Below are 14,568 nucleotides of genomic sequence, written 5' to 3' on the forward strand. Positions count from 1 at the left end.
GGAGTAAAATGATAAAAAAAATAATTAGAAACACTAATGTTGCTATTTGAAAAGCTGCACTCATCTTATTTTTCGGAGTCGAACGTTACCAAACATAGCAATATTGTAACTTTGATTAATGTTCCTCTTCTTGTTTTAAGAAAGATTGAATATTTACAATTTACATTATAAATTAATAGCAATAATTAAATGGTTAGTAAAGATGCGAGTGAACAAAGTAAGATTTTTTATCGAAATAGTTTTTATGATAGAACTGAATGCTGTTTAAACGCTATTTTTGTTTCCTAACTTTCAGAGGTACTATTTATTAATGAAATAATATTATTATTATTATACATATTTCTATCTATTGACATGTATATAGGCGTGGTTGTTGTTACGTACAATAGTATTTATTATATGGACCCTAAGTGCAGTTATTCAAATTTTAACATTCGCCAGTTGTTGCCACGTCCCTGCGAAATGCACACGCCGTTAGCACAAATAAAATAAAATAGTTATATATTATATGATATTTATGTAAAATTTATGTAGATATATTTTCTCTGAGTACCTATCGAGCATATATGTAAGTCGAGATTAGCACGAGTTATTTAAAACGTTTGAATAGTTACAACTTAGATTCATTTTTATAAATTGTGACCACAGTTTTATATTTAGAGTGCCTCTTGCCTATATAAGACTTATATAAAGGCTGCAAATCACGAAATATACATAGTTTATGTAGGGAATGAATTATAGACAAATATGTGTATTTTATGGTGAAAATTGTAAGTTGCGTTATGATATGTGACTTGCAACGACAGGTGATTCAGTTCAACAATTGCTACGATATGAGCCAGAATGTAAGCTCGGTCGCGGTTCAGAACGATCATTCAATCGAACTGTCCTCAATTTAATCTTATTTTGACGTTGATATTTCATTATATGTCAATGTCAATTATAATGTTGCCAGGTACATAATGTTGATTTAAACTTAGAACAATACTTGTTATTATTTTTCATTGGTTAAAACTATTTATGATAGACGTGTTTTAAAAATTACCATAATTCTGTTTCTCGTACGTTGTTATGTTTATTACTCATATTTCTAACATTATGAATCCATGTTTGTTGTGTGTTTTTAACTAAATCGCAGTTCGATGCATGCTCGTGCAACCGTGTGTCGGTCACGACGAGAGAACACCTCCGTAGTTAGCGCATTCCAATCTTGTGATGTTTATACAGTTAAAGTTAAACCAGTGCAAAATTATTTTAATGACCAATACTAGGACAATAGTTTATTTGTATAGTCTTAGATAATACTGTTAAGTTTCATCGACCAGCTTGGGCCGCGGCAAGCAATCAACGGTTAGTTTGTGATTATGTTACTATTTTAAGTGGCATACATAAATATATAACTTATATTGCAATTTTTCTAAGTTCCTGTAGGTATATTGATTATTATATATTGGTACAATTTGTTTTAATGATTATGATTTTTTTTTTTAATATAATTTATTTAGACTAAGTTTTGTGATTAGAAGCATGATATACACATAAAAATTGTAACGTCACATCTGTGCGCGTCGCCTGTCGTGTGCGACGCGCGGCAGACTCGCGTGGCGCTTCTGTATATTATGCTGTAAATTAATTGTAATCAGCACAAGTTCAAATACGTAGGTCCACTTTATTTATATTATTATATAGCTTAAATCGTTGTTGCTTCATAGAGGCATCAATGGTTATTTTTTCCCTTAAGCTGTTTTATTTAACTTTCATTGTTGACATTTTAGATTAGTGAAATCTGTTTTGCCTTAACATTAATAATAGGTCATAATGTTGTAACAGAGAGCAGTACGGTTTTGTTAAAATATAGTTACAGTATATCAGAACGGTCGAGGATCGAATCGGTGTTTCGTCAATTGAAAATGCAACAGTAAACAAAACCATAGCTGTTGATCATTGTAACTTTTGAAACAAATATAAGCATATCATAGCTGTAAAAATACAATTTTGACAAATAAAAGCTCTACAATCATTACAGAAGTAATCTTTTATTTCTTATCCATTATTTTACCAGATGAAAAGGTACGTAAGACTATTAACTAATCAAAACTTTGAGTGAATAATTGTTAATTAACATTATTTACTTCCAGATGTGTTTGGATATGACATGTGGATCTCCAAGCCTCTCCAGCCCGATAGCTCCCAGCAGCCCCACTGCGTTGCCACTGTGGTCGCCTCTGCTAGCGCTGCAAGCGTGTCGTCTTCGCAGATATCTCAGTGATGATTGCATGGCATACCAAAGCCGACACTTGCTCCATACGGAAAGACGTCGTTGCGGTGTTTGTCTCGCTTCCTTCCCCACTACTTGGCTTCTAGAGCGTCATGCCGCTTTGCAACATGCGTCGCAAACCTCTACCGATGACAAACCATTTGTATGTGAACAATGCGGACAAAGTTACAGATACAGGTCCGCCTACGTAAAACATAGAGAGCAAAATCACAGAGCAAGGCTTCCAGCTGATAAACTGTTCACTTGCGACGTTTGCGGCATGCAGTTTCGATACCTCAAATCGTTTAAGAAACATCGTCTTAATCACACCCTCGAGAGACTGCACACTAAGAATACTGATCCACCTGAAGGCATAGACCAAGTGTCTAGCACTAACGAAGTCTTAATAGGCCAGTGTGGAGAAATGGACTTATCCATGAAGAAAAAGAATAGGACCGATGTAGCGAGAACACCGCCTATTGAAGTTATAGATGGGGAGCAAGACAGTACCGTAGATTCTAATGGAGCCACAGATTCTATAGTTACCGTCGATGACTCCAATGATTGCAAAAATTCTAGTGCTGAAAGCGAAAATAAAAAGGAAGATTCCGCTACCTCTGAGAGGAGACGTGTTCCTGTATCTTTCGCCAGTATCAGTTCTATGGCAGACAGTTCTGAGAGTGAATCCCGTGGTGACAGCAACAAACTGGAAAGCTCCAGTTCACATTCCGGCATTTTGGGATTTTTACAAAACGACGACCGCCAGCGCGACCGGGAGAGGCGATTCGCGTGTCCGTTTTGCGGTAAATGCGTCAGGTCCAAGGAGAATTTGAAGTTGCACGTCAGGAAGCACACTGGGGAGCGTCCGTTCGTGTGCCTGTTCTGCGGTCGGGCGTTCGGCGGCAAGAGCGACCTGACCCGCCACCTGCGCATCCACACTGGGGAGCGGCCGTACCACTGCGAGGCGTGCGGCAAGTGCTTCGCGCGCGCCGACTACCTGTCCAAGCACCTCACGACTCACGTACACAACGCACGCTGATCGACTGCGCCGTCCTGTTTTCAATCTTCGCATACCTCTATAGTTAATGACCGAGTCATTTTATAACAGCAAATCGGAATATTTTTTAAAATGTTTTGAATCTTTACAACTTTATTGTGGAATATATTTAAGCAGGTCTATAGAATTTTACCATATTAGTTTTTTCGGAGTGGTATCTATAGTTTAATAAATGATTTTCTATATTTATTCTCTTACATATAAATGGAAAGAAATAATGATTGCTGCTAAGAAATAAAAGGATAACTTTATCGCACGTCACACTACATCGGCTTTATGGATACGGCTAAATAATTTATAGTTTATTTAAATTTTTGTTAAATTATTTTAACTATTATTTGAACTGAAAAAGAGTCTGAGTAGGATACTATTTGGTTAATTGAGTCTTGATTTTTGTATGGATATTTAGTAGTTGAAGGAAAAGTTGCTTTTAGGTTGAAATTTAAAAGTATTTAATTTAATTTAGCTGAATTTTGTTGCCTTTAAATTAATGAGCAAAATAAGATTGAGAATTCATTCCATTGGTGGGAAATTAGAAAACTGTAGTGTTGACGGTAGGTAGGTAAGAGAATGCAAAAAGCTGTGATTAATATGATTAAGACCAGTCAACAAGTTTTAAAACATCGAAATGTTTTATGTAATTTAAAGTAATTTTAAATGTCTAGTTTATAAATTCATAATAGATATAAGAAGTCTCTCTGTGCCAAAATATGTACCTCATAAAAGTAAACCTTGAAGTAGTTAAAGTAATTGTCAAAATATACACATTTCTTTATGATGCAGGTTCACGCTGATATATACAGATATGAGTTTTATTTATGATCAATTAGTATGAAAAAATACTTGCCCGCGTTTGTTTCCCACTGTTCTGGAAGGTTCCACCAATAGTATGCTAATTTCGTCTAAGACTAAAAAACTGCCGATATTGTGATATTTCTTTATAGATATAAACTGCACAATTAGAATTGACTAGAAGTTCTTAGGCAATTGTTTTATAGCATCTGAAATTTCCTAGATGTCTCAGCCCCAATTGTTTTTTTGTTTACATTTTGTTTTGGCGTTCACATTTATCCAGTGCTAAGGTTCCAACCATTCATTATAATAATAAAATAAGATACCATGTTTTCCAAACTAAATAAAAATGAAGAATTTTTTTCTGTTTTCAATTACGGTCTTCGAATTTAGTAATCAATAATTTCTAATAGTATTTATTTTTTTATCATATTTAGATTCACAGATTATGTTATATACTATGTTATGTAAGTTATAATTATATAATACATAAATTTATTTAATCTAAGTAATAATAAATAAATATATTTAATTTTATTTAAAATACAGCGTAGACCATTGTATTTACATATATAATTATGTATATTGAAAATTATTTTTTAACATTTTTATTTAAGTGTCACGTGTGACCGTAAACTGTCGTCAATTATATTATTATAATTAAGAGTATGTGTATGTATTGTGACATAAGTCGTTATTCCAGTATGCGGGCCAGTATTTTTTGAAATAAAATCCGTCGGGCATTAGTTACGCAACGTAACGTTAAACTGTCATTATAATATATAGATTAAAAAAAATATTTGTTCATGTTTCGTAAGATAATAGTCAATGCAACGAAAAACTGTTTGGTACCCGTTATTATTGAAGTTAGGGTAAATAGTATAATTTATTTAGTTAGTACTGTTGTCTTTGTAAAAGATTTCTTAGATGGCGCTGATGTTAGCTTATATAGTGTGAAGGAGAGGGAAAGCCTCACGTATTAGAGAGGGATATCGATACCTAAAATGGCAAACCAACTACATTCATCTGTGTGAACTCTATAAGAGACGCCAGAAACGTTGTTATTTTTCTAAGACCACTTATTACAAAATATAACGTTAATAAACCATTTAAATTACTGTATATTTAATACCATCATATTTTTTTAATAAGTGGTCTGCAAAAAATAACATACACCTCTCGGCCTCACTTGGAAAGTTAACGCAGATGGGGTCAGCTTGTTTGCGAATTAAAATATCGATATATCATCTTTTTTAATAAAATGATGGTTTCTAAGCACGAATGTACACATGATAGTAATGTAACAGATAAAATAATATTATTTATTGACGTGATGAATAATCCTTCTTGGATGGTTTTTTTGTACTTAAGTTAATTGCTATGTGTTTAACATCATTATAAAAATGTATATTTTTACTTATATCTATTTTTTATTATAAATCACAAAAGCAGGGATAGGGGCATTACATTATGTATTACTGTAGAGAAAAACATAGTGAAATATCTCTTTACCCAACTGATTTATATTTACTGATGTTTGAGCAGCCGTTGCAATATTCTCACACGTTTTGTTTACCATTATTAAAAATGTGTGCATTCGTTCTTATTCACAAAATAGTACATTGAAGGAATAATGTTTTTTTTTGTATTGTTTTTTTATTGTTATACATACAGTTAATAAATAACGTATTTATTATAAAATATTATTGAATTTGGCAGAGGGATATTATTATAAGTAATATTTAGGTAGTAGAAAGTTCTAGTGTAAAACGAGAAGCAATACTCTGAATTTTTTTATTTTTTACTACCAAAATACTCTAAAACGCAATACATTAAACATTTGGCATTAGGTATGTGCTAAATTAAAAAAAAAATCTCGTCGTGTAAATTACTTTGAAAAATTTTAATTGTTAGGTATGCGACATACATTCGATTGTAAGATAATCGCCATTAATATGTCAAAATTTATATTATATAAAATTAATCATTCGAAATTGATGTTGACTGTTTTTTATAATTATATCAGCCGTAGTTACTTGATGTTGTGGTGTAAATTAGTGTCTTATTATATAAGGAAAGATCACTCAAGGTGACCTTCACGTGCTATACTACTACTCTGGAACAGATAGTTTTGGATAATACTACTTTTACAAGCATATAAATCTATAGAAATAATCGAATCCGCTACATCGGTGACTTTGGGTGATTCTTTAAATTGTAGTAATATTTAATTATTGGTGTGGTCTTCTTTATAATAACATGTTCGTAACTTATTACTGTATTTATAATTTTTAAATCAAATTCTAAATATATGTATATGGAGCACAGCAAATGTTTTGTAAATATGTGCTGAAACCAGGACAATTGTGATAAATTAGATTTTAAGTGTATCTTTCATCATCTGAGTTCAAATCTAAAACCACTTAAGACATTTTAATCGTTCAGAGCTAGAATTTATTTTGACTGTGTTTTTGCCACAGATTATAAGCAAATTTTATGTAATAATTTTTAACCGCGAACTGTGAGCCGGTGGGCATTATTTACACTGTCAGTTAACGTTTTTTTTTATTTTAGCACCTGAGGTGTGAGAGAGGTTTTTGAAGCGTCTGGTCAGATTTTTAACGATTTTCTATCAAAATAAGCGTAAGAGACACGTGTCCGTTATTTTTGAACTGCGCACAATATGATAGTTTTCATAATATTATTATCTCCGTCCAATTGTCATCAACTTAGCGTTCGGTTATTTCGTACAGACACGTTTTATACGGTTATTTTTCCTCTGGCCATGCACATGATAATGTCGTTTTAGGTTTTTTTATAACACACATTGAGTGTCTTCAAATGCAATTTACATCGAATAACAACGATCGACAAGACTTGCCAACTTTTATATATGAAAGTAAGTCTTTGAGTGTTTCATAAGTTTTCCATAAAGCAACCACCGCGAAAAATTAAAGAGAAATGAAGACATTAGCTAATGTTTACTACAATTGATATTATAATGGAATATGTAATGATAATTTTTCGATGATTTTTATTTTGTGTTTTAGTATTTAAAATACCCATACGCCTGTATAAAAAACCTTTTTTTCGATCTAGTCAACACATGTTTTCTCAAGCAATAATGGACTAATTGCTAAAACGCTATAATTGTCGATTTTTTATAAAATAAAACGAAGTTAATACCACAATTAGATTCACAAATAGCTTTCGATTAATAGAATACTTAAATTTTCAGTTTTAAAAGTTTTATCAAATTCAGATATAATCAGGAGCAACGTTCCTGTGGCCAGTATGGTGGTTGCTTTCATTGTGATATTACTAATAATTGTTATCTGACAGCTGAAGTCTCTCCACAGCCTAGCCAACGAACGAACGTAGACTGATTTTCGGGTAGAAAGTAAAGTAGGCCAGATCTTTCGCAGTCAGTAAGATATATTTAAATAAATAGTTATTCATTTTGAAATGTAACTTTTTAAAAGCCAAATCCCAGTTTCAATAGTCTATAAAACAATAAGAGAATATATTTAATTTTAAACATAACATATACAGAAAGAATGTTTTATATACGGTACCTTAAATAATTTTCCAGATGTATTCATTTTTATACATGTCCATATACAAAAGATGAATAGAGGTAAGTGTAGGATATCGTAGATGGGTCTATTAACTGCGTGGTGCTACAATGTGTAATGATATGTGATAGATATTGTTCTTCAGAGACTTTTATTTATTAAAGCTTCCATAGTTGATAAATATCATATAAACACATTACAATTTTTATATACAAATACCAACCAATCAGCAATAATATGGTTTAGGTAAATAATAAGATTGTTTTCCAGTATTTTGTAGAAGGAAATTGTTTTAGTTGGAAGTTATTCGGTCGCTTGAAAATCTAGTGTCTCGTATTTTCTACGGTTCGGAACGTTTGGAAAATTTGTATATAAATACCGAACTGCAGTTATTTATATATATTTTGCTGAATCGTTTTTTGTTGAATAGGTTTTAGCTTGTTTTTTTTTATGTTTCCCTAATTGTAATTTATTAAGTATTTAATGTACGAGCAATGCTAAATAGTAATTAATTTTGATTTATTCGTTGATGCGCTATGTGGATGTGTTAACTTGTTTTACGGCCTTATGAAAATAACGAAAAAAAAAATAATATTTCGTACAAGTTCAACGCTTCAAGATTCTTAAGAATATTATTGATAGTCTTTGTTTCTGGTAGTTAGTGTAACGGTTTTTGTTGTAGAATGTTTTAATTTAATATATGTATTAAAAAGGGATCGATCCACTTTAATTCACGTGAATATTTTGGGTGACACCTTATAATAGATAAACTATACAATGAAAGATTAATTTTTAAATTATATATTGGTAACAGTTTTTATGAAGTTCAACTATTTTTACATATACAACGACGACATTGTTATCCAAGATTTCAGGCGTGTTGGGTGGATCTCTCAATTTTAAGCCAACGCTAGCGTAATACATACTGTTATATGATATAATATATTTTTTTTACTGGTATATTTCAGATAATTATTACTGTTAAACAGATAGTCCTGTTTTATAGTTTTAACACGACAAAACTTTTTAATAGGTATTTTAAGGTTTTTATTTGGCAATATTATGTCAAATTTTTATCTACGGAACAGTCCATTGGTTTTAAAGTCTCTTGTCCATTTATCAACTAACTTAGTATATAGTTCGATATTTTGGATATCTATTAAGTCACTTAAAATTGCTATTGTGTATATTGTTTCAATTAATATTGATGTGCAAAATTATAGTAAATGTCTTGGATCTCTAAAAATTAAAAAAAAAAGACAAAAACACTTCACGAAATTTCTAAATGTGCAATAAATGTGTGTGTTGTAGTGTTACCATTAGGCGTAAAAATTTTACTAAAAATTATGGTTACTAAGAAGGTGGGCGGTCCCCGAGTGACTGGCTCATTTTTTTTTTATAAATATGTTCTTGAACATTGCTATGATCTCAGTAATAAGTAACCATAGTTTTTAGCGTGTTAAATGAAAATTTGGCACTTAAAAGCACATTTTCCTATTATAATTGAAAAATGGTTTGAAAACGTGTTGAAAATGGATTTGTTGGGTAATTAATTTCGTAATGAAATATATTTGTTTCATTAAGACTTCTTTTATTTCGTCCACACGTCCTTCCTTGATTCCTTGATAAGAACATACATTTGATAAAGTTAATATGATTTGTGGCTGTTGTGGCGCAGCGGCACAAGGGTGTGACTGTAACGCGATGGTTATGGGTTCGATCCCCACTCGAGGAAGTGAAATATTTATTTACGTTTATATTTCCATTTCTTCGTTCTGGTGTCGAGGCAAAGCGCGTCGTTGAGTTCTGCCACTCAACACGCAATGCCTCCAGAATTCGGCAGAAAATAGGGAACGGAGTGTCTTTACACTAGGCTGTGTGCGAGATACAACGTGAAGCTGATTTGATTTATTTGATTTTTTAAATATGATTTTATTATAAAAAAAATAGAGTTTTCACATGAGTACCTCGTTGAAAAGACCTCAAAATATAATAGTAATATTCATTTAAGTATTTGTTATCTTTCCGTACGAATCAAATTTAAATAACAAGCGTTTGTAACACTTTCTACGGAATGAGTCATGATGTTTTTAATTAGTTTAAGATATACACTGCAAATATATTCGGTGTCTTTTTTTCCTTATTAATTTATATGAATATAAATACTCTAAGCAATGTCGACTTTTTTTTTATTTTTGCTAAATTTGTATTATCTCTTTAATCAAACTCAAAAAACTTTAAAAAATTCTTTAAAAATAAAACGAGTGATGTTTAAAGTAAATACCTAGTAAATATGTATTTCATAGACGCCATCTATGTGCAGTAGGACTGTCAAAAGAAATTCGAATTTTCACTACCATTACGACAATTTGCGGCGTGGAACGCTGAAATTTGGCATGTAGGTTCCTTGGACAGAGTAGGGTAACATTACGTGGGGATTTCTATAAATTCCTACAAGAACTGGAGATTTTACATTTTTTACTTCAAGGAAACGAAGTTGTGGCCGGCCACTAGTCCTAATTTAGTCTAAATTTACGGAATTGTTTTTTTAGTATAGTTGTATATTTACTAAGTACCTAAATAGATTTACAAGGAATATTTACAGAAACTTGAACTATATTTCCAGTAAATGTTTATGGTACCTATCAAAACCTTACGTTACAAGTATAGAAATAGATATGTCATATTCAGAAGTAAGTATCTATATATGTATATTTTGGGAATTTACGTACATCGCCCACTTCATTGAGCCTAGTAGATTAAATTTACAAGGCAAATACCTATATTAAACACACGCCCTCGTATGTGTGGAACAGCGGCGTTGAGTTCTGCCTATAAACACGCATTCTCTTGAAAATTAGACGGAAAGTGGAGTAATGAGAATCTTAACACTACATTCCTTCTGTCTACCCTATATGTGAGATATATCTTCAAAGCAAAATACAAAAAATATATTATAAGGTCATATAACAACATACAGGAAACTATACTCTTACAAGGTCCACAAAACATTAGAAAAACTAAACAGATGGGTGTTCTGGAAACGAGATTGCTACTAATTTGAGGCAACCGAGATCCTTACTATTTATTTATTCATTATATGACGCAGTTACAATCATTTATGGGACAAACGACTTTTGTTGGTATTATATTCCTTGAAATTTTGTGGCGCAAGGCCGCAGGGGTTCGATTCCCAGTCGGGGGAATTAAATATTTTATATATTTATTTCTTTTCTCTGTCATAAGGTAAAACGCGGCGTTTTGTTCCGCACACACAGCATAAATTAGGGAACGTAATTGTCTGAATGAGAACCGAGTGTTTTAGCACTAGGTTCCCATATTCCCCCTGCCTACCTTGCTTATGGATATAATGTGAAGCAAAAAAAAAATAGCTTGAGTCGGAAGAGAATGGAGACACTAAGTCTCTCTACCTATCCTGCTATGGGTGAAAAAACATGAACCTGAAGTTAATATTCCTTATATGAAAGTTTTTCAGGCTTTTCAAGAACATAATATAAAAGGTGGTAAATGTTGAACAAACAAGTTAACTTTGTTAGTGATAGGTAAAATAAGATTACACCCTCAACTAATTCTAACATTCGGCCAACTTTTTGTAAGTAAGGAAAACTAGCGATAAGTCATTGCGTTTTTCTTGTTTCTTTTATTTAAAGACATTGACTAGAATATGTAAGGACTCTTCGTAAATTGGGATTAGGAAAAATATCCTATTTTTAAAAATACTTATCTAAGTACAAGAGTTTAGAAGATTTTATTATTTAAATTATAAAAACATTTTATCTATCTTGAATATATTTCTTGAGGTCTTGAAGGGGATTTACGTAAGTGGGAAACGGAGTGTTTTAACACTAGGTTACTTCCCCTGCTTTATGCGGGATACAGAGTGAAGCTGTACTTAGAAACATGATCCATAGGTATATATTCGTCGTCTCAAACTACATTCCTTATACGTTGGAAGTCGAACAATCACATAGCAGGCTTCGATACTTTAATCAATAAAAGAAATAAAATGTAATAAAAATGAAAGTAATATAGTAGGTACATACTTATGTAAGGTCTACAAATATTTGTACATAAAAATCAATTCTATCAAACGACCAAGGTAAACTATAAACATTGTAAAGGTACTAGATGTAGATAGCTAGAAAATAGACTTAAAAACAGAATAGCTAAAGTTTTATAGAGAAGTTAGCATGTTAATATGGAAACTGCTTAATTCTTACCAAATTATATGTAAATGAATGTAGTAAGTTACTAAAGGAAAATATTTATGTTTTAAAAGAAACCGAGCGAAAAGTACGAAGTGATCACCCTTCTTCCACCGTTCTCCGTCCCAAACGTGCTGATAACAGAATCTGAAGCCGCACATTGGATAAATGAATTGGGAAATTAAATTGTTATTAATATTACAATATCGGTACAATGTCATCATATTAAGATTTAAAATAGCTTCACACGTTTTAAAAAAATCAGTGTAGGCACATAGACCTGAGTGGCAAGACACTCTGTTCTCTACGATCTCTATATAATTGTTTTTCTTTTTTCTAATTTTAAGACAATGCGTGTTTAGTTTTATTACCACAATAAATAAATGAAAACAATACATTTCACCCAATGGAAATCGAAGCAGAACCTTCGTACTTACAGTCAGACGAACAAGATAACCTAAAATTTTCTTAAAAAAATATATTTCCATTAAAACTTGGAAACTTTTACACGAAAAACATAAAAACAAAAATATACACTAATCAATATTCGTATAGAGTAAAAGTGTTTTGAACTCTACCAACCAGACAAGTGGATTTGCGTGACACTCCAGCAAGCAGCATATAAGGGTACTATCAAATGCAGTTTTACAGCAGTACCAGCAGTCTACCAGCGAGCATTCTTGTTATAAATTCATACCTATTTAGATATTTCTTCAGTGTCTGCAACGTGACCCGCGCCGCCCCCCATGAATACTAAGGAGAGTAAGCAATCTTTATACTCTCTAAGGCATATACCTGATAATAACCTGTACAAGCTATATAATATTTAATTAAGGTTCTGGTACAGCTGGTTGGTTGTGTTTTTTGTGTGTTATTACGATATTTGAGATTTATTAAGGAGATATTTTATTTTAAAGACCAGTATATAACTGTATAAGCGGCATGTGCATTCGATATCTACTCGACACTGCCAAGATAAAGTGCAGTGTTAAGTTTCGCCACTCAACACGCAATCTCACGTATTCTGGAGACAAGTCTAGATTGAAGTGATTTCATTCTCGTTTCTCTTTGTCTTGCCTGATAAACGCGAAAAATAATATATTTATTGACGCTATTATGGAGCTGTTAGAAAGTGTTCAATAGCTTACAAGATATCCTTTGGGAACTGAAAATATTTAAAATAAAATCATTTATTCAATTGGAATAGAACTTATAACCATTATGTAAACGATCATTGTTCCACTACACCACGATGGCCGCTAAAATAAATATAATCATTCCACCAGTTTACCGATTTACACATATGGCAAATACTCTTCCAATATAATAGTAGGTATTTAATTATAATTTTCTCTCTCATTTTTAATATTTATATACATAATATAAACACACATTTATATAATATCAATAGTCAAACACTTAAATTGAGCTCATAAAATATTAAATGAATATCTTTCTAGAAATTACAAGAATTTTACTTGAAGTAATACTAGTACTAGACTTTGGGAATAATACATCCATTCCATATTAGCTTAATTTAATATTTATATGAGACGGTAGAACTTGCTCTTGCTGGTATAAAATAGTGGAGGAAGACGGAGTTATTGTTATGCCATTAGGTATAGGGGGAGGCTTGCAGATTAAAATAGGTTATAGATATTTTACGTAAAAGTTTAGTTTCTTTCGCAAAAAAACAAATCAAATCAGCTTCACGCTGTATCCCGCACACAGCAGGATAGGCAGAGGAATGGCGATTTACAAAAATATATTCTTTATATAATTATGCTATACATAGCTAAATATATACTTAAAAATATCTTCCAAGTCAAATCTCTGAATTTAATTAAAATTTAATATATTTTGCGAAACGAAACAAACAAAATTGGTCTACAATAAAATTCGTGCCCCATTTCATGGCCTTAAAATCGTTACAACTTCACGAACAAACCGACGCTACAACCGCGAATCTGCTATTATTTAATCGTTTTCGAGGTGTTGCTCTACGGAAACTGAGTACTTTTAACATTTGGATTGTTTTCTTAATTATTTTCTTATTTAAAATCCATTGAATATTATGTTTAACTTAAATATTTTTCCTTCTAACATAGCTGGTATTGGATGGTGAAGTAAATGAATATATCGAAATGTATAACGCTATATAGTGACGGGTCAATGTATAGGGTTCCCGGGGAACGGTTGTCGGGAGAATGATCATCTACTCTTTATGATACCTGCACAGTTCATTTACCACTTTTTAGGGTAATTTTATTATGATGTTTATTAATATGATTGAAATGCTTCTTTATGTTTACGTTTTAAATAGTTTATTTGGGTGGAGTATAGTTAGGAATTTTGCTATTTGATAAAATATAAACATCAAGGTTTTATATCTATTTTTAATATTATAAGATTAAATATATATCGTTTTAAACAAAAAGAAAATGTAGATAGAGTATGGATTTTTTATGAACTATCAAAAACATCTTGTTTTATTTAATATATAAATGAAATAATAGAAGCAATATTCAATACAAATTCCTTAAAAAAACATATTTCAATACAAACAATACACAAGTAATAATACAATCAAAAAGGAAGATCCGACCATATACTCTAGCAACTCTAACGCGATCGCGTTCGCGTATAAGCTCAGTATTCTCT

General features: G+C 31.6%; 1 protein-coding gene across 1 annotated transcript in view; it reads left to right on the forward strand.

Annotated features, from left to right (window-relative positions):
* mamo (maternal gene required for meiosis) overlaps positions 1-9,264 on the forward strand; it is a 50,730-nt gene extending 41,466 nt beyond the window's left edge. The window contains exon 7 of the mRNA XM_085187528.1: positions 2,139-9,264. Within this exon, the coding sequence (XP_085043654.1) occupies positions 2,139-3,296 (1,158 nt within the window). The 3' untranslated portion in view covers positions 3,297-9,264. The remainder of the gene's footprint in view (positions 1-2,138) is intronic.
* The last annotated feature ends 5,304 nt before the right edge of the window (positions 9,265-14,568 follow it).

Source organism: Heliconius melpomene, chromosome 6, assembly GCF_056956725.1.
Source record: "Heliconius melpomene rosina isolate 202511_hmr_F chromosome 6, ASM5695672v1, whole genome shotgun sequence".
NCBI classification, from domain to species: Eukaryota; Metazoa; Arthropoda; class Insecta; order Lepidoptera; family Nymphalidae; genus Heliconius; species Heliconius melpomene.